At 37.8% G+C, this 20,829-nt stretch overlaps 1 protein-coding gene across 1 annotated transcript; it reads left to right on the forward strand.

The window, feature by feature from the left end:
- The first annotated feature begins 880 nt into the window (after positions 1-880).
- Positions 881-19,071, forward strand: LOC121372721. Its single transcript, XM_041499199.1, has 8 exons — positions 881-924; positions 5,758-6,273; positions 7,657-7,843; positions 10,803-10,984; positions 13,133-13,222; positions 13,475-13,669; positions 14,955-15,083; positions 16,373-19,071. Exons 2-8 carry the CDS (start codon positions 5,865-5,867, stop codon positions 17,782-17,784), a joined length of 2,604 nt encoding a protein of 867 aa, XP_041355133.1. The 5' UTR covers positions 881-924; positions 5,758-5,864; the 3' UTR covers positions 17,785-19,071.
- Positions 19,072-20,829: the final 1,758 nt, after the last annotated feature.

Raw genomic sequence — 20,829 nt, forward strand, 5'->3', positions numbered from 1 at the left:
CCATGACGTTTCACCCCTTCCCAAGGTCACTTCTATCTTTAGCTGCCAATTCGCCCCCCCCCCCCCCACACACACACACAAATGTGTCAGTTATCCTCCATATCAAAATATGACTGATATATTGCTATAAGTATCGTCTAATGACTCGTTTAGTCCCAGATAGTCCATCTGGTTCCAGTTGCTCATATTGTTCATATTGTCATTCAGAATTATATTTGTTCAATTCATTATAATTTACTTTTTAAAGTTAATTTCAGTTGAACAAAACAACAAATGTATAATGAACAGGCATTCTGAGAGTACTGCTAAAGCAAGATATGTCCCCTACTGGGTCCCAAACATTTGTGTATCTCCTAACTTCAAGGGCCATAATTTTATGGGGAACAAAGGGTAAAGCGCTATGAAAGTTAAACTTGATAAAGCTGTATGCAAAATTTCATCTTGATATCTTCAGCATTGCAAAAAAAGGTGCCGGAAACAAATTTTCGAATTTCCTAAGTTCAGACAGACAGAAGGACGGAGACAATTTAACACAATTTAAAGAATTAAAATTGAGGAGGCAGGCTCGCACAAAAGCCTCAATTCTTGTGTATGCCAAAGAGTGATACGTTAAAGACTATTTGTTCTAAGTAGTTAAATGTACAATATACTAGTACTCAAATGAACGATTTTTTTTTGTTGGTGCTCTCTCTCTCTCTCTCTCTCTCTCTCTCTCTCTCTCTCTCTCTCTCTCTCTCTCTCTCTCTCTCTCTCTCTCTCTCTCTCTCTCTCTCTCTCTCTCTCTCTCAGAGAGAGTGAGAGAGCGCGCGATAATAGATCGAATGCAATAATGCTGTTGTCCTTTAATCAGTATTCTGCAACTGTGGCCACTAAATGAAATGTAGAACTCTTTTCAGTGTCATTGGTTTGGTTGTATTCGTTCAAGTGAGATTATTATATATAATATTTAATGATATTATTTATTAGTATGTTTATTTACTAATAAGTAGAATAAAAATACTGCATATGATTTTACATTTCTGTTGATGGTGTTTTTTACTAGCAACTTTCGTTTTGGTACATTGTACGCGCTGCAACGAAGTAGGTCACAGATATTGACTATAATACAAATGTATCGTTACTCAAGTAATTTCAGTAAACTGCACATAGCTTGCCCAAAATAAGGTGCATAATGTTTATTAAATGTTGAAAAATAAACTAATAAGATGTACAATAATATAAAGCGATTGGACACGACTTATTAGTCCGATGTTCGATTTGAAATTTCCATCAGGTAAAAAACCATGGTGGAAATTTACTCTACCGAAATAGATTTCTGATTGCAATGGGTCAATGCCAAATAAATAGACGTGTTGATATTTTATGCAGAAGAATGTACAGTACAAACAACATTTGAATATGCATTACTTTATCAGCTTTGTTAATTTTAGATTGAGTTTTACAGTGAACCCCTGCTAGAACATCTTTCTTTCAATTCAGTTGCACAATCACAATGCACTATAAATACATCTGTTGGTTATCATGCAGGAATGGTTAATGTATGCTGTTTATTATGTTCTGTTCTTAAATGATCTATTGAAACTGGTTTTAGCTGGTTGCTGGTATTTCTATTCATGTTTTGCAGTTTTTTATTTGCATTTTGAAGTGTAGCTGCCAGTATTTAAAGTTGTTTTTCATTTAACTATTATTTTACTATTTTATAAAAAAGACTGCTTGTGTTCTTGGATTGTTATAATTTCAATATTTTTCATTAAAACTGGCCAGCAAACAGCACAGACACTTATAACTGAGACACAGTGCAAAATACAGTTGAAATTAAGGTACCCCCAAACAACAGCTCTGGGGTAATGCTATGGTTATGATAAATATATAACTATAGCATTACCCATGAAGTGGTTTGTTTGGGGTAGCCTATTTTTTATTGAAATTTTATCGTTTATTATGAGGTAAATGTGTTTTCCTCATTTAAACCACTTTAAATTATATAATCAGAATATTTCTGAAAATTTTGCCATCATTGAGGTACATTACCGACGGCACAAAAATGCCATCGGTGATGCACCCAACCTACGGCAATTTATATCTTAACGACGACAATTGTCATCAGTGCCGTCGTTAAGTTTGAGCCCTGTAATGTCATTAACAGATATAATGATAGGATTGTCAGAATAGTGTTTTTGTTACATTGTGAAATGAATGCTCATGGATACCAAACTAACTTTTCAAAACATCTAAGAAATGTACATCGTAAATGTCATTTGTGAAACATTTTGCCACTGGAAGCCTTAAAATATATTTAAATTAATATCTAAAAGCAGGGTGGAGACTTCACCTCTTTGCAATCCGGGGCAGGACATAACCCAATGGTAAAGCGCCTGTTCGATGCACGGTCGGTCTGGGATCGATCCTCGTCGGTGGGCTCATTGGGCTATTTCTCATTCCAGCCAGTGTACCATGACTGGTATAGCAAAGGCTGTGGTATGTACTACCCTGTCTGTGGGATGGTGCATATAAAAGATCCCTTGCTGCTAATCGAAAAGAGTAGCCCATGAAGTGGTGACAGCGGGTTTCCTCTTTCGATATACATGTGGTCATTAAAGTGATATACCCTAGTTTTTAAACACTAAGGCATATTTTTGATGACTGAAATCATACTTTACCTAGATTTTATTGTTTAGATTATCCATGTCTGTACACTCAGTGTTTTTTGTCATCCTGGTGTTTTTAATATCACAAAATGCAGTTCTCATATTTTTAAAAACGCACGTGCGTCTGAGAAATAAGAGTTATGGAGACAAGTTTTAGTCTATTTTTAGAGGGTATTTCACCAATTCAAAGTCACAGACTCATGTTTCACTCAATTGGCACTTTACCCAAATGTGTTACAGGTTTGTAGATCTATATATTAAACTTGGTGTTAATTTTTACGGGTTGAAACTAGGGTCTGTCCCTTTAAACATATGTCCGACGCCATATAACCATAAGTAAGAATGTGTTGAGTGCGTCATTAAATAAAACATTTCCTTCCTCTTTGCAGTCCCTTGTCAGGCAACAGGGAACATTATGTTCAGTATCACAGATCCCTACACAATTTTAAAACATTAAACAATAGTTGCTAATCAATTTTGAATTGACTAGAAATATCGCTAATCATGATTTTGAAAACAAAATGTTCCCATAGTATTAGTTTTCATTACATATACATAAGTTGTGATGTTCCAATGATCGATTTAATAATAAAAAATTGATTGATTTGGTCTTAGCGATGTGATGATTGATTATAAAAATCCATAATCGATCGTCTCAGAAAATCTGAACTATATTTGTTCCTATAGTTTATGTGATGGTATTGAATCAATAATGTTGTGGTTTGTGCTTGTTTTCATGTGTATATGTAAAAAACCCATCACTAGGTATTAAAGATAACATTAGTGATTTGGAGGGTCTATCCCGGTGAATACAACAATAGGTGCATGCTCCTATTAATTAAATCAATCTTTAGTTTGTATAATTCTAACCAATTATATAATAAAAGTTGATCGGTTGGTGCAAACCAGGGCTCAAATTTAATGGCGGCCACACAGCATATTGCTGCAATGCCTTAGCCGTATGCTCCAATGCCATGAAAATTAAACAGAGGCTCACAGCCAAACTGATTGTGCCTTATTTTACATGTTAGTAATTTGTCATCATTATCAAACATGACTCCTGAATTATTATTTTTTTTACAAAAAACTTTTACACTTGTGTTTAAGACGCTTTAAATTTGCCTTCTTACCAGGGCCGTAGCTAGGATTTTTTTGTTTGCCTGGGCAACTGACTAGTTAATGGTCTAAAATTCCTTAGAAGAGAATTTTCTTTAAGTTTCTATAATTTTTTCCTGATGACCTCTTTCCTCTCTCCCCCCCCCCCACAGCTTCAGCCCTGCTCTTACCCTGCCTTCTGTACGTAATATCACCCCCCCCTCCCCCAAAGGCCAAATTGTCTTGCCCTCTTGTTCGCCAAATTCGAGGCCTGGCAAACGCTTCAGACCCTTGTAGACTTCACATGCACTTCCATCATCTAGATTGTCTGAATACTACAGGTAATATTGTCCACAGCAATCGATTATGGACTTAATAAGCAATCATCACCTGTGGGTCCCCAGTTGATCAAATATGCCATCTTAATTAATAATAATAATTATTATTATTATTTAAAGAAAGTTACACAAATAGAAGTGCTCCAATCTTTTTGGCTTGCCATTTATAGGCTACTATAATTCTACATTCTAGTGAAAGTAAAAGTAACAAAGCTAAATATAACTACTTTTCATTAAATTAAATTAACTCGTCTAAACTAAAAGGTTGTAATATTTTTCACAAACTAAAATGCTATCATTACTAGATAAAAGTACAGTTAAATGTACTCTTGAGTGGGACTTTTTTATTGAAAGTTTTCAAGTGCCAGTGTTGGTATTCAACTATTGTCCTTTACAGGCCTTTCCCCAGATTTGTTTTTAAGGCGCTTACATTTTTAGCTTCAGTATAACACAAATCAAGCTAAAATAAGTGAGGTAGTGGGTTGAAAACAGTTAAGTGTTTGCCTTTAATCCAGCTAATCATGTTTTATTTTATTTTTAAATTAAAATTATGATATTATTTATTTTATATTTAATTATTTTTATTTAATTTATATTATTTATTTATTTTATTATTATTATTATTATTATTATTATTAATCTCAATCCTCTGTCATCCTTCCAAGTAAATCAAAAAAAAAATCCACTAAAGACATTTGAAAGCTTGGTTATCTTATATTGTTGTGTGTTAGTTGACTATGGATAGCCAACCCCTTATTTAGCCCCTCAGTATCTGGTACAAAAAAGATTGGTACGATGTATTTTATGTAATTGAACCGGAGATAATGTCAGTCTGTCATTCACAAGCATTCATTTTGGTGAATTGATTTTCTTGTATGTATTAAACAGAAAAAAGAAGAAGAGAGACTGGTATTGGACATAATAAAAAAGACTAATATTGAATATAATAACCCAGTTTTTATCAAAGTTTTTGTATTCGCTGAAGTCTGTTTCCTTTGATGTCGAATGAGCAGACATACACAGATCGATGTTTTAAGTGTGTGTGTTTTGGGAAGTGGGTGTCAGGATAGAAACGATTGATTGCCAACTTAACCGTACTTTTAAAAAGTGCTTCACCTATCGTTTATTAAGTTAAATGGTACAGTCGATTCTGACATTTTTGTCAGTTGACATCTTCTTTGATCGGCCTTGAAGCTTGATTGCTCGGCACGGAAATCCCGTTATGCGTAAACGCCTTCCTGGCGGATTAGCAGTCCCAGTAGATGTGGTAAAATTACCAAACACCAATTGTGAGCAGACGACTGGTCCATTGTTAGGTATTTAGGAAGTGTTTTACCTATCATAGTAATAAGGTGTGCTTGATATACTGGTACACAAGTTGTTTGCAAGAGGTAGTCAACTGCTACACTCGTACTTGTGATAATTGTTTTTCTAAAGCACTTCAAATCAAGGCGTAGCAGCAATTGATTTACGGACCAAGGCGTGTCGGGCCGCTATGCCGAACAGCCCTGGGGAAACACCTGCTTTTATATATGAAGATAACGATACACATTTTTAAAAGTAGAATTTGGAATTGCATTCCATGTTTAAATGCCAAAGTTTAGTGAGTTTTTATGTATTTCATTTATAAACAAGACATTTTTAATAAAAGTCTTTATTTTTGTTTAACATTTTAGACATGCTAAACCTGCCACATCTGGTACAGTACAGTTTTATGGAATTACTATGGAATTGCTATGGAGACTGAAATTACTTAAAGAGAAAATGTAAAACTGTAGTTTAAATGGAAACTGCTTACAAGTGTGATATTTCTACAAGTGACGGCAATGAGGAAGTGGGACAATCTGTCGACAGCACTGCTGCAAATGATGCCACTTCACACTTCATGTCGCAGGATATGTCAACGGCACTTGGCTCATCTGCTGCAGTGCAGAGTGCCGATGTTATAAACAAATCCTCGGATACTCGTAGCAAATTGTTGGACTCGATAATGACGGCTCCCACACTTTTCTGGACCAGCACAATGCCAAAGGGTCTTTGTGATTCGGGTGCTAGGAGTCATGTGCCGACAGGTTACATACAGATCGAGGATCTGCATGCCATGGCACAGGCCAGCCTGATCGCACAGACACAAGAGATCATATCAAAACAGCTTGAGTCAGAGGCTGTGCAACACAGGACAAAGGTAAAAGGTACAGGTAGCCACAGTATGTAAATTAATGTAGGTGGAGTATACAATATGTAAATTAATATGGGTGGAGTAAATTAATGTGGGAGGAGTATACTGTATGTACATTAATGTGGGTGGAGTGTATTGTATGTATATGAATGTGAGTGGAGTATACAATATGTAAATGATTGTGGGTGGGGTACATGGAAATTAATATGTTTGGGGTATATGACAGAAGGTATGTAGGGTAAAATTATTTACCCTAAAACCTTGCAAATTAACTGATATATTTTTATAATGTTTTTTACAGTTTATAATAGAGAACTGTTGTTTATATTTGGTAAAGTGCATGAAACACAGTGTTCAATTTCAAAACATTCGAGACCCATAACAAAGTAATAGGGACACATGACTAGTTTTGGGTGAGCAAAACAATTAGCCAAATTCAAATATTACATTAAATTATTTTGCCAAACTAAAATAAAATTTGCCATCTGCTTTCAAAATTCTCAATTGTCGAATTTGGTGAGTGCCAGAGCTAGCCCTGGGACACTTAAGGTCTGCTTTGTTTTTATTACGTATAGTCACAGAGCTAGCCCTGGGACACTTAAGGTCTGCTTTGTTTTTATTACGTATCCTCACAGAGCTAGCCCTGGGACACTTAAGGTCTGCTTTGTTTTTATTACGTATCCTCACAGGGATAGCCCTGGGACACTTAAGGTCTGCTTTGTTTTTATTACGTATCCTCACAGGGATAACCCTGGGACACTTAAGGTCTTCTTTGTTTTTATTATGTATCCTCACAGGGATAGCCCTGGCACTCACCAAATTTGCCAATTGCGAATTTTAAAAACAATTGCCGAAGTTTATTTTAATTTGGCGAAATAATTTCAAGTGTTACTTGATATTCTGTTACAAAATAACTGGGTTTCTGTAAGTTTAATAGATAATTTGGCGAAATTTTCTGCTGACACAGAGCTAGCCCTGCCTCAAATCATTTTCTTATTTTCTGAAAGTCTGTATGGAAATAAATGTAATGAATTATGTAAATTATATATATAAAGTATATATATATAATGTATATATGTAGAGTATCTATGGATATTATGGCATTTCTTGTAGGTCCAGTAGAATTGCTCTTCATTCAAGAGCCCTCTTCAGTCCCATCTCAATACTTATCCAATGTATGCGCTCATCGTGCAAGCAGTTTCTAGTAACTCATGCATTGTACTCCTCCAAATCTGACACAGTCTCCTGTTGCAGAACCACTTGACTAAACAAAAGTACCACATGTTATGACAAATTACAGAAAAATAAAAATTGATATGAAGTTGCATGTACATGTATTTGCAGGTTTTATTCTTGTTGATGTCATTGAAATATTTTCGGTTTACTGTCATTTCAGCTCAGCCAATCAAAATATACTCGAATGGTATTAAAAGTTACACTAAAGTGTTATCATCCTCATCCAGTCCGAAGAAGTTTCATGATGCATCACAAAGCAGTGTCCGGTCTCTACGATGTCCTTATAAGGATTGCAATCGAACCTTTTCTTGGCCAGCCCACTTGAAATATCACCAGCTTACACATACGTTAGTACAAAGATTTTTATATTACATGGAAACATTAAAAAATATATTCTAATTCAAAATATTTTAATTTGGGTACAGGTATATTACAATTTCAGAATGAGTTATAAACAAGGAAACTTTTGATTAACAACAGTCCTAATAATTAAAACATTGATTGGTAATTACTGCAGGGTGACCAATTTTCAGAAAAATCCAGAATTTTCAACCCATATCCGGAATTCTGGAATTAATTTTTTTACAAATTCGCTATCATTATTTTTGGGGGAAGCAACCATTTCTGAATATATTTTAAATTTTCTATATTTTTAAATCCCAAGTTTATTAAACAAGAGTTTATCATTCTGCATTCTCCATTGTAACCTGAACTTGGTATTATCGACTGTTTTGTGCTATTACTAAGACATTTGTCTATTGGCTGTATTTGTCAACAGCCGACCAATGAAAATGTTTTTGACAATCGAGTAAACTGAAGCCATGTATGAAATTTGTCTTACTTGCTATGTAGTTTATGTATTCATTTTAAAGATATTTCAAATATCATACATTAATTACTACAGAGCAGAGATCGGTTCTATGGCGATGCATGCAACTTTGCCACGGTGTGTAAAAACCTGAACATATAGCAGAACACTTGCGATCATACGAAAACAAAAGAAACGGATCCATAATTTTCTTCTTAAATTCTTTTCATTAATTTGTGTGCTTTCAAGTGCAACATTTCACTAAATACCATTTGGCTACCATTAATCTGTGACATATTCATGCCATTAATATTAATTAATTAATATACCTACCGATCTTGTTTTATTCAAGTAAGTAAAACTATAAAAAATGATTTTTTTTACAAACCATTAGATTTTGCCGCAAAAAGTGCCACTCTAATAGTAATGTAAGCGTAATGCAGAACGATAGCCAGTCTTAATGTGGGTACCAGACGTTTCGTTTATTGTTATTTATCTCTTTGGTGGTTGTTATTTTTAAAATATGTCAAATATGGCACTGTTTAAATTATTTTTTATATTTTTGAAAATGGCGTTTTCGCGTGCCTTAAACTATTGCTTTGAAAGGGGCATTCGCGCTTAAAAATGAAAATACCAGAAAATTCCGGAAAAATATTTCCATTAGGTTGGTCGCCCTGTTACTGTTTAATTGTATAATGATCTCAGAAAGTTGTATGGCTGAATCTTACATAGTACTGAACGAGATGTTTTCTGTCAATAATGGAAAATTTCAATCACCACAATTTATGAATGGATGCATGTCTTCTCAGTTAGTAATTTGATTAATAGAAATAATTTGTCAAACACACAAACATTTTTATATTTGTAGATATATCTCATAATAAAAATATATGTGTTAGTTAATACAGTTGTGGGTGAAAGGAAACGGTACAAGGAGGGGTTCAAGTCATGCTTCCCCGAGATATATACTAGCCGGCATTAATAACGCAATTTCCTTTTGTCAAAATAATATACGTTCCGGTTGGACTTCGTTGACGCTATTCGTCAATGTACATGGTACAGTGGTACACATTATTTCAGCAGCATGTAAAGGTCGACTTCCGGCCTGTTCCCAACATAAGGGGAACAACGCTAAAAACGCATTATCCGGTAAATCGCGCACACGCAACCACTTGGCGAAATAACACTTTGCACGTGCATTTCCTGATACCCGGGCACACTCAGAACATGCTCGGAATCAAGCCATTGGCTTGTTGAATGCCGGAAACTCGCAATTGCGGGTAGCACAACGGTTCCACGTGCACCCGTCAACCATTAATCGGCTCCTCAACCGATATCAGACGACAGGGACCGTCAATGACCGCCGTCGTTCGGGCACACCACGCGTAACGACCAATAGACAGGACCGGAACATACGATTGCGGCACCTGCGCAATCGGTTTTTGACAGCCGCAAGCACTGCCAGGACTGAAGTGGGAACCAGGGGACGACTCATTAGCACCCGAACTGTCCGGAGATGTCTTGCCGCAGCACGACTGCATTGCCACCGACCTACCGTGGCCTTATCCTCCTGCACAGACATCGTCAAGCAAGACTCTTATGGGCCAGGAATGTTGGGCATTTGCAACCCAGGAGATGGCGAGATGTCATCTTCTCGGATGAATCGAGATTTAATGTGAGTGTCACGGACAGACGTCGTTGCATTTACCGCCGTCGTGGAGAACGTGTCGCGCAGGCCTGTGTTCTGGAGAGGGACCGCTACGGGGGCGGCGGAGTCATGGTTTTGGGCGCCATCAATGCTGACTTCCGGTCCGAACTCGTGGTGGTACAGGGAAACCTTAATGCGCAACACTACGTCGACAACATCCTGCGGTCGGTCCTCCTCCCATTGATGAGACGGCATGGCGGAAACAGGCTCGTCTTTCAGCAAGACAACGCTTGGCCGCACACTGCCAGGCATACACAGGCGTTTCTTCGTGCCCACGATGTCACTGTGTTGGACTGGCCAGCAGTTTCCCCGGACATGAACCCAATAGAGCACATGTGGGACGAGCTGGGACGTCGTGTTCAAAACCAACCGAATCCACCACAGAACTTCGCTGAGCTGCAGCAGGCATTGCAGCATCACTGGGCAGCCATCCCACGACGTGTGGTGAGGCACCTGTGCATGTCCATGCCTAGGAGGCTGCAGGCGTGCATCGCAGCACATGGAGGTCACACGAAATACTGACCCCCATGACGTTGACATTGCCAGAGACGTTATGTGCGATTCACTGTTGGCGGCTGACAGTGCCAGTCAGATGGGCCAGTGGTTGGTCTCACTGGTGGTATCAGTTTCATTTTTGTGGGATCTCGCATAATAAAATAAACCATGATCATTTCCGAGATTGCGTTTTTATTGCCACCTAGTATATATTAAAAAAAAAAAAATCACTTTGAGCAGGGGGGGTGGTTCCTGCCATATAATTTGAGTAATTTGTATTTTGACTTTGCTTCAGAGGTGAGAAGAATTATGCGTGTGATCATGATGGCTGTGGCAAGTCATTCTACACCAAACAGCGGCTCCTCGTCCACTCCAGAACCCACACTGGCGTCAAACCGTTTGTGTGTACAGACCCCAACTGTGAGAAGTCGTTCACCACGGCACAGAATCTGGCAAATCATCAACGTATTCACACGGGTACGAGACTGTGTTGACTTTAATTACTTTACCTTAGTTGGTGGATTTCTTACCTGAGGTGCTTGGGTCATAGGAGCAAATCCCCTTGACAGAACCACTGATTTCTTTTTTTTGTCCCAACCAGTGTCCTGCAATTGGTATATTAAAGTCCATGGTATGTGCTCTCCTGTCTGTGGGAAAATGCATACTAGTATAAAAGATCCTTTCCCGGTAATGGGAATATGTAGCTGGTTTCCTTTGAAGCCTACATGTCAGAATTAACAAATGTTTTACATCAAGCAGTCAATGATTAATTAATCAATATACTCTAGCGGTGAAGTTAAACAAAACTACCTGTGTACTCCGACATACACACTTTCAACACCCTCACGTGTCTATGCACACAATACATACAAACACACATACACACTTTCAACACCCTCACATGTCTATGCACACAATACATACAAAAACACATACACACTTTCAACACCCTCACAAGTCTATGCACACAATACATACAAACACACATACACACTTTCAACACCCTCACATCTCTATGCACACAATACATACAAACACACATACACACTTTCAACACCCTCACGTGTCTATGCACACAATACATACAAACACACATACACACTTTCAACACCCTCACGTGTCTATGCACACAATACATACAAACACACATACACACTTTCAACACCCTCACATGTCTATGCACACAATACATACAAACACACATACACACTTTCAACACCCTCACATGTCTATGCACACAATACATACAAACACACAATACATACAAACACACATACATACACACAGACGGAACGGAAAAATGTTTAACGTGCACATTCAGAACAAGATGTTGTAGCGCACGCCTGTCATGGGCCCAAGTTCTTGTGAAGTGGGGATGAGGGGAAGGCGGGATTCACGCTTACGACTTAAGCACTGAAGTAGCGCAGAAGACCAGTTGTTGGTACCGAGGTAAAGCGGAAGTATTTGTTTGTTTTACGTCCGAAAGTATTGTGGTGATTGAATGCTAATTTTGAAAGGTTCAGACGAAAGTTAAAGGGTGTCGGATTTTTTAATTTAGCCTAAACGTACCGACCTATACAAACCTAGATGGCTTTGAAGGGTAGGGTGGTGTTCAGGCGTCAAAGCTGGCGAAGTGACGCAGCTCTCTCTGGTACTGGCTGACGATGTCCCCTTAGTGTTGCGCGAACTCCCTGCGTAGCATGTCGTAGGTCTGACAATGTGTCGAGCCTTCCCCCACGTATGCCTGCTGGTAGACACCGCCGTGCTGCATCGTTAGCATGGTACTCAGAGTCCCGGTACGGGATTCCACAGTGTTGATGTGAAAGCTGCAACATTTTTGGTCTTACCAGTGTGGAAAGATCCCTTTGGTCAGCGTTGTTGGCAGCTGCTCCATCGTTGGGGCATACACAACCAGGGGTTTGATCCCTGTCTGGTTGACCCAGCACAATAACGCGGATGTGGCCGTGTCGAGCTTGCCAGCTGGTCGGCGTCCCTCTGCACTGGGTCTGGGAGCATCCACCGGTTCGATCCCTTCCAGCGGCGCCATAAGATTGGCCCTTAAAGGGCTGGCGGGTCAATGTGTCAAACCGTGGGCTCTGGAGAGTCAGGATGGCCGGTCTGTGGCGTGGAGGGGACGGCGGCTTTGGTCCCCCCCCCTGTGCCGTTTCTGCCATTCCGGTCCTCTTCCGTCTTTGTCTTCTCCTTCTCCTGGTCGCCAGTTGCTGTGTTTGGCTTGTGTACACTAACGTCAGGTAAGCCTTCCCTCCCTTCTGTGACAGTTTGTACTCTGTCAACACACCCAAACTCTGGACCATCGAGCCCAGCAGTGGAGGGAGATCGACAGAGCAGGGCGCGACTTCGAGCTGCTTAGCGGCAAAGGTCATTGATGATACACACAAACACTTGCTCACACACATACATACACACACACCACACACACACATGCATACTTACAAACATTAAAACATTTATATAGTCAGAATATCTGGGGATAATGACATGAATTAAAAAAAAAAAAAAATCAACTTTGGTCTGAAATATAGGGTTGCATTTGGACAAATCAAGATTCTTTTTTAAGCCCAGCATTATTTTTTATTATTATTTGTATTATGTTGTACATTTTAGGTGAACGTCCATATGCTTGTGACTATGATGGATGCACCCGAAGGTTTGCAGAAATCTCAAGTCTTCGAAAGCATAGCCTGACACACACTGGTTGGTAACGATTCCATTTTCTGTCACTTTATGAAGAGTTAACAATGATAGTTTTGTTGAACGTCAAAATTTTAAAAATATGTTTACATCAGCAACTGGTTTTTACATACTGGAAAACTGAAACCAGCTGAAGCTCTATAATTAATGTAAAAAATCAGGAGCTGGAAGTTCCTATAGCTGGTGAAATTGTTGCTAGTTGCCAGTTTATTTTGACAAGCCTGAGTATCAAATGTTTACTTGTTTTACATTCAGGTAAAAAGCCCTTTCCTTGCAATATCTGTGGGAAAACCTTCACACAGAGCGGGAGTCGGATGGTTCACTGGAAGCGACATCAGTTGAACAAATCGACAAGTCGTAATCAGAATGTTAACAACTGTCAGAAGGCCACAGTGGAGTCGGGAATTTTAGTCTTACAGGCGGGAGTCGACAACATTTCTCGGTATCAAGGTGACTTATTATAATGTTCTTTCTTTGTTGTAGTGTACAGAATCCAGATCTTGAACATAAGAGTGGTATTTACTGCAACTGTCATACCTTCAAAATGAATTGCTGTACGTCAGAGGCTTTACTGATGGCAGGTTTTTGCAATCTGTTAAATGGATAATGTTCACTGCAACTGTCATACCTTCAAAATGAATTGTTGTACGTCAGAGGCTTTACTGATGGCAGGTTTTTTCAATCTGTTAAATGGATAATATTGACTGCAACTGTCATGCCTTCAAAATTAATTGTTGTACGTCAGAGGCTTTACTGATGGCAGGTTTTTTCAATCTGTTAAATGGATAATATTGACTGCAACTGTCATACCTTCAAAATGAATTGCTGTACGTCAGAGGCTTTACTGATGGCAGGTTTTTTCAATCTGTTAAATGGATAATATTGACTGCAGGTTTTGTCAATCTGTTAAATGGATAATATTGACTGCAACTGTCATACCTTCAAAATGAATTGCTGTACGTCAGAGGCTTTACTGATGGCAGGTTTTGTCAATCTGTTAAATGGATAATATTGACTGCAACTGTCATACCTTCAAAATGAATTGCTGTACGTCAGAGGCTTTACTGATGGCAGGTTTTGTCAATCTGTTAAATGGATAATATTGACTGCAACTGTCATACCTTCAAAATGAATTGCTGTACGTCAGAGGCTTTACTGATGGCAGGTTTTGTCAATCTGTTAAATGGATAATAAAAGTTTGTTTTGTTTAACAACACCACAAGAGGACATTGATTTATTAATCATCGACTAAAACATTTGGTAATTTTGACATAGTCTTAGAGAGGAAACCCACTACATTTTTCCACTAGTAGCAAGAGCTCTGTTATATGCACCATCCCATAAGACAGGATAGCACATTCCACAGCCTTTGATGTACCAGTTGTGGTGCACTGGCTGAAGCTAGAAATTGCCCAGTGGTTCCACCAACGGGGATCAATCCTCGACCGACCGTGCATTGACCGAGCATTTTACCACTGGAAATGGATAATTGTTTTGTTTTTAATTTTGTTGTTTGTTGAATAAGTTGCTGGTTTAAAATTACTAAAGGCAGGCTGAAAATTGCCAGTGGCAAAAATCTTTTAAAATAGCCAGAGGTAACAGATATTTAACTTTGAACCATTCCGAATAAATATATACTTACAGTGAAAAAAATTAATTAAAATTAATTAAGTGGTTTTGAAAAAAATATATATACAATAGTTACAAGTATGTTCTTTTTGTTTACTTCATACAGATATTCAAGGGTCAGACTCTGTCGTCTTCTCTCAGAGTTTGTCCGATAATGTTGTTACAGTCAGCACAGGGTCATCGGAGGTCGATTCCAACCACATACAACTTTCACAAGAACTGCTTCCATCTCAAGGTATGTCAATTTTGTATGGTGAAGGAGAGGAGGGGGTGGGGAGGCATATATCATTTGTATTGGGGTGTGTGGAAAAGTTTGTTTTGTTTAACGACACCACTGGAGTATATTGATTAATTAGTCTTCGGCTATTCGATGTCAAACATTTGGTAATTCTGACACGTAGTTATCAGAGGAAACCTGTTACATTTTTCTTAATGTAGCAAGGGATCTTTTATATGCACCATCCCACAGACAAGATAGCACATACGACGGCCTTTGATATACCAGTCGTGGTGCATTGACTGGAACGAGAAATAGCCCAATGGGCCCACCAATGGGGATCGATCTCAAACCGACCGCACATCAAGTGAGTGCTTTACCACTGGGCTACATCCCGGCCCCATGGGGTGTGTGGAATGAATGAATGAATGAATGAATGTTTAACGACACCTCAGCACGAAAAATACATTGGCTATTGGGTGTCAAACTATGGTAATGCAAATAAATAAAGTGATGATCAATATCAACATAAAAATTCAAGGTTTAAACAAAAACAGTGTAAAGAACTGTGGAAACATACAAATACAAATATCACAGAATTTTACTCTAAACTTCAATTTGTGCTGTATTGGCCATTCTCAAAGAGAATGTTACACCCCTGCACCACGGTGAGGTTACAGCACGCGCAGGGGGGAGTGTGTGGAAGCACCATGTGTCACCATATATAATTTGCCAACATTTGAGTGGGTGCCACGGGCATTAAACTAGTTTAGAATGGTGGTTCAGGTTAACAGGAGGTACCACATCCCGGCTCCATGGGGGGTGTGGAAGCACCATGTGTCACCATATATAATTTGCCAACATTTGAGTGGGTGCCACGGGCATTAAACTAGTTTAGAATGGTGGTTCAGGTTAGCAGGAGGTACCACATCCCAAGAAAGTTAAACAAATAAATTATCAGTTTGTCTTTGAAGGGATTTTTTGTTAATAATAATGAAAAAATAAATATGTCGTAATTTGTTTATAAACATGCCCATATTTTGTGGCAACCCGTACAGCGGTTATTGTTATTTTGATGCTTTGTGTCATAGAGCTTAGTTTAAAATTTTCATGTTAGTTATATTGTCTTAAAAACAGTGGGATTTTTCACAGCAAACATATACAGTGAAAACTAGAAACCCCATAACAAAAAGTTTTATTTACAGCAAATAATTTTAATATAGCATGATGTAGTTATTTTGAAGGTTATGAAAAATCCTCAGGTATTATTAATTGTTAAGAATAACAGACTGTTCAATTGTTTTCAGTTATGAACTCTGGTTCTCATCAAACCAATGACTTTGAATCTCAACACAAGGCAGTTAGCTTTGTTTCACAACACAAGGGAGTTAACTTCGTTTCACAACATGAGGGAGTGAAATTCGTCTCTCAGCACAAGGGAGTTAACTTTGTTGTACTGTCTCAGCCACAGGAAGTCATCAATCTTTCATCAGCCCTGCAGCAGAAGAGTGACCATGGAGGGCCGACAAAAGAGATAGTGTTTAAAAACGAATTACTGATTTCTGATCTAGACCATGAGGAAATTGCCCAGTCGGAATTCAGTCTGCAGGCCTTAACGAGCTCCGAGGACGGAAAGGAAATTCTCACAGACAGCCATCTTGTCCCGCAGGAAGTGAGCGAGGTGATTGTGGGAGATTGTATACATTCTGAAGAACGGGAAAGTGAGACAAGTGATACAGATGGTCTCATGTCTCACACAGACAGAGAAATGAATGGAGATGACCTAATGTGTCATACAGATAGACAAATAAGTGCAGATGGCCTGTTGTCTCACAGAGATAATGAGATGAGTGGAGACAATATCGTATCCCATGCAGAGAGTGAGATAACTGTGGGGGACTGTATTACTTTAGAAGGGGAGAGGGACAGTGGAAGGAGCCTTATGCCTCAAGAAGAGGGCGAGACCTGTGTTAGTAACAGTTTTACATCTGGAGGAGACAGGGACATTAGTATTAGAGACAAAATGTCGCAAAGAGATAGTGAGATGTGTGTTAGAGACAATGTCATGTCTCAGGGAGATAGTGAGATGAGTGTTAGAGACAGCCTCATATCTCAAAGAGAAAGGGAGATGTGTGTTAGTGACAGCCTCATGTCTCACAGAGAAAGTGAGATGTGTGTTAGTGACAGCCTCATGTCTCACAGAGAAAGTGAGATGTGTGTTAGGGACAGCCTCATGTCACACAGAGAAAGTGAGATGTGTGTTAGGGACAGCCTCATGTCTCACAGAGAAAGTGAGATGTGTGTTAGGGACAGCCTCATGTCTCACAGAGAAAGTGAGATGTGTGTTAGAGACAGCCTCATTTCTCACAGAGAAAGTGAGATGTGTGTTAGAGAAAGTGAGATGTGTGTTAGGGACAGCCTCATGTCTCACAGAGAAAGTGAGATGTGTGTTAGGGACAGCCTCATGTCTCACAGAGAAAGTGAGATGTGTGTTAGAGACAGCCTCATGTCTCAAGAAATGAGAGAGATCTGTGTTGAAGACGGAATTCTCGCGCAGTCTGTAATGAACAGTCAGCAGAGTTTGTCGGAACATGGCAATCTGTCCAGTTCATCCCAGTCTGGCAAGGAAATGGTAATGGATCCAATGATGGAATCTGATGAAGAAGGAGAAATGGCTGTACCAACCGGAATCCATGGAAAGAACGGCCATCTTACTTAAATACAGTCAAATGTTGTTGTCTTAATCTCTCGTTATCTCAGGTAGAGCTGGGTGGTATTCAAACTTCAGGTTCGGTATCGGTATCAGTATTTTGGGGGTGCTTTACCCCGGTATCAGTACGGTATTTGGTATTGATACAATACTGATACCGATATCGAGCAGTATTTTTGGTATACTCTGCTTTAAAAAGCATGCCCGAGTTAAGTCTCTCCTGCTAATTTCATCAAAATAAAATTAAAGTCCATACACAAGGCCCTCATCTCTCTTCTTTTCAGCTATTTTGCATTTGTCAGATATAATGTTAGTGCTTTACTAAATGGTAGATAAACATTTTCAATACAGAAATTTCAGTATTTTGAAATTTGCTCAGTACGGTAAATCGGCATTGACATAATACCGATAACGAACGGTATATATGGTATACCACCCAGCTCTAATCTCAGGATATTTCGAGGCACAATTCTCAGCAACAGCTAGTGTGTTTATCTTGAAACACCAGGATATCAAGCTTGTTGGTTTGGTCACTTCAAGATAAAAAGTTGGACTGTATATTACTCAAAATATAAGCACAATGAAACTCCTCTAAACATCTAGTTTTATGTAATTCAGGTTTTCTGAGGGTCTAATTTTGAGAGGTTTCACTGTATATATTAATCAAAATTATTACTGCAAGCAGAATAAGATTATTTTTTTAAAATTATTTTTTATTTATTTATAAATATTAAAAAATATACGTACATTGGACAGCATTAATTTTTAAAATCTTGTCTAAATTATACCTTCCATATTGTACAAGGCAGAAACTTTTATGCCAGTATTTCATATACTAAAATTAGTTTACTAAAAAGAAATCTTTTATGTTATGATCAAACTTAATTTAGTGGTACATACATTGTATAATTAGGTCACTCTGACAAACTTATTTTTCATGTATTACTGTTATTTTTACTCTCGTTTTTTTTTCTTTGGCCAGTGTATGCTTTATAAAGGTATTAAACTTGAAAAAATATTTATAAATAAAAACTGGGTTACCAATATGACAATTTCTTGTATGACATTGTGTTCTTACCCAATTTGCACCATTCTTTTGTTCATATTCTTAAATATTATTTCACAACTATGAACATTTTATTTGTAAAACTGCATTCACATAAGGTACTCTGATTTAAAATATTTGTGTTTATGTGATGGATTAAATGTATTGCATAAGTATTGTCACATTTTATAAATATTTTGCTATGTAATTATTTGAGCTACATAGTTCATTAATAAATTATTAAAGATGTACATCTGACTTATTTTTTATTATTCAAAATTTCTTGTAGAGAGGAAAATTAGCTGAAAACCAGCTGATGTGTTCCAATATTTCAGGTATCTGTTACCATTATTAAAGACTAAAAGTGACAGACCCTACGACATATTTTTTGCTATTAATGCCGTTTTTGGCCATTTAAATTAGAAGTAACCTACTTACATTTTATTATCTAGAATATTTATTTTCATATAACTGAAATGGTTCTCGTCATCCACATTTTGGTAATGACCCCAAAGGTATTTTTCATAATTCTAAAAACATGTTCGTCTGAGAAGTAATGGTTATCGAGACAAGCTCTAGTTCTTTTTAGATGGTATTTCCCCATTTAAACATCACAGACTTTAGCTTCTCTCTATTATAACTTTATCCAAATATGTTGCAGGTTTGTTGATTAACTAAATTTAGTGTCCCATTTTCACAGCCTGAAACTAGGGTCTGTGCCTTAATATACAATGGTAGAGAAACTAACTGAATGGAACCAAGTTACATTAACTTAAAGGCATATTACTATGGATTTGCAGGATCTTTTTTCTTTAAATATGGATTATAAATAAATTACATTCATTTGGGATATCAATCCTCACTACTGAATTAACCAAACCATTCTAATTAAATTACGATGGAGGGAATTCCAACTTGACCCCGGAAGTCTTCCATAAAGGGCTAATTACACTAGACCGCGGTAACAAAAAGCTGTGTGGTGAAAACAAAAATAGAACCAGTGCTTTTCAGCAGACCAATTACACTGTGTGGTAAAATTAATATTTCACTCACCCAAAACCCGAATTTCAAGTTCCCTTTCAAGTACATACTTGTTCATATGTATAAACATACAAATTTGTTATATTTATAAAATATCGGTGAAATTATATATATATATATATATATATATATATCTGCACGGTTTTCAGAGTTATGTGTAATCACAAAAACTACATGATTTACCACTTTCCGTCCTGCTCTGAAATGTGCACATTAAAACCTATGACTTGATCTGACCACTTTCACAACTATATATTTTCAGATAATACTTCATTGAGCCATTAAATAGGTCATTGGTCATTAAATAATATGCCTTAAGTGTGTACCAGTAGGTAAATGAATGCATAGTGTATTGAAACCCCTCTAAACCAGACATCCACAGTACCAAATAAAAAGTCCAGTATTTAGGGGTATCCATTTTAGTGACATTCTGTTCTGTTCTGATATTTTAAAAATATACTTTAACATGGATTTGAGATAATTCTGGTTTGCAAAGGATCTGTTTCTGATGTGTTTACACTGCAAAAGACTATACACTTGTCTTGGAGTGACCCTAGAAATTTAATCACTTTATTTTTCTGTGGTGTTGAATATTCATTTGGTGCTCTTTTGTAAAATAATGTTTTGATGGGTTTTCACTGTATAAGACTATACACCTATCATGTGTTCTTCAGGAATGACCCTAGACATTTTATCACATTTTTCTTTTCTGTGGTGTTGAATGTTCATTTGGTGTTATTTTGTAAACAAATTAACTAGGTATTGAGGTACTCATCAAATGACTGCCTGCGGGTGATCACCAAGTGAACAAGTCTTTGTAAATGCCAACAAATGTTGGTTGACAAAGCAACTGAGGTTTTAAATTCCCAATGTCAGAAGGGTACTCAGCAACCCAACCTGAAGAGATGACCATGTTGATATGGTGACACTCGAACTAGTAAATATTCCCATCAGCAAGTAATGGCAAC

Source organism: Gigantopelta aegis, chromosome 4 (assembly GCF_016097555.1).
Source record: "Gigantopelta aegis isolate Gae_Host chromosome 4, Gae_host_genome, whole genome shotgun sequence".
Taxonomy (NCBI): Eukaryota; Metazoa; Mollusca; class Gastropoda; order Neomphalida; family Peltospiridae; genus Gigantopelta; species Gigantopelta aegis.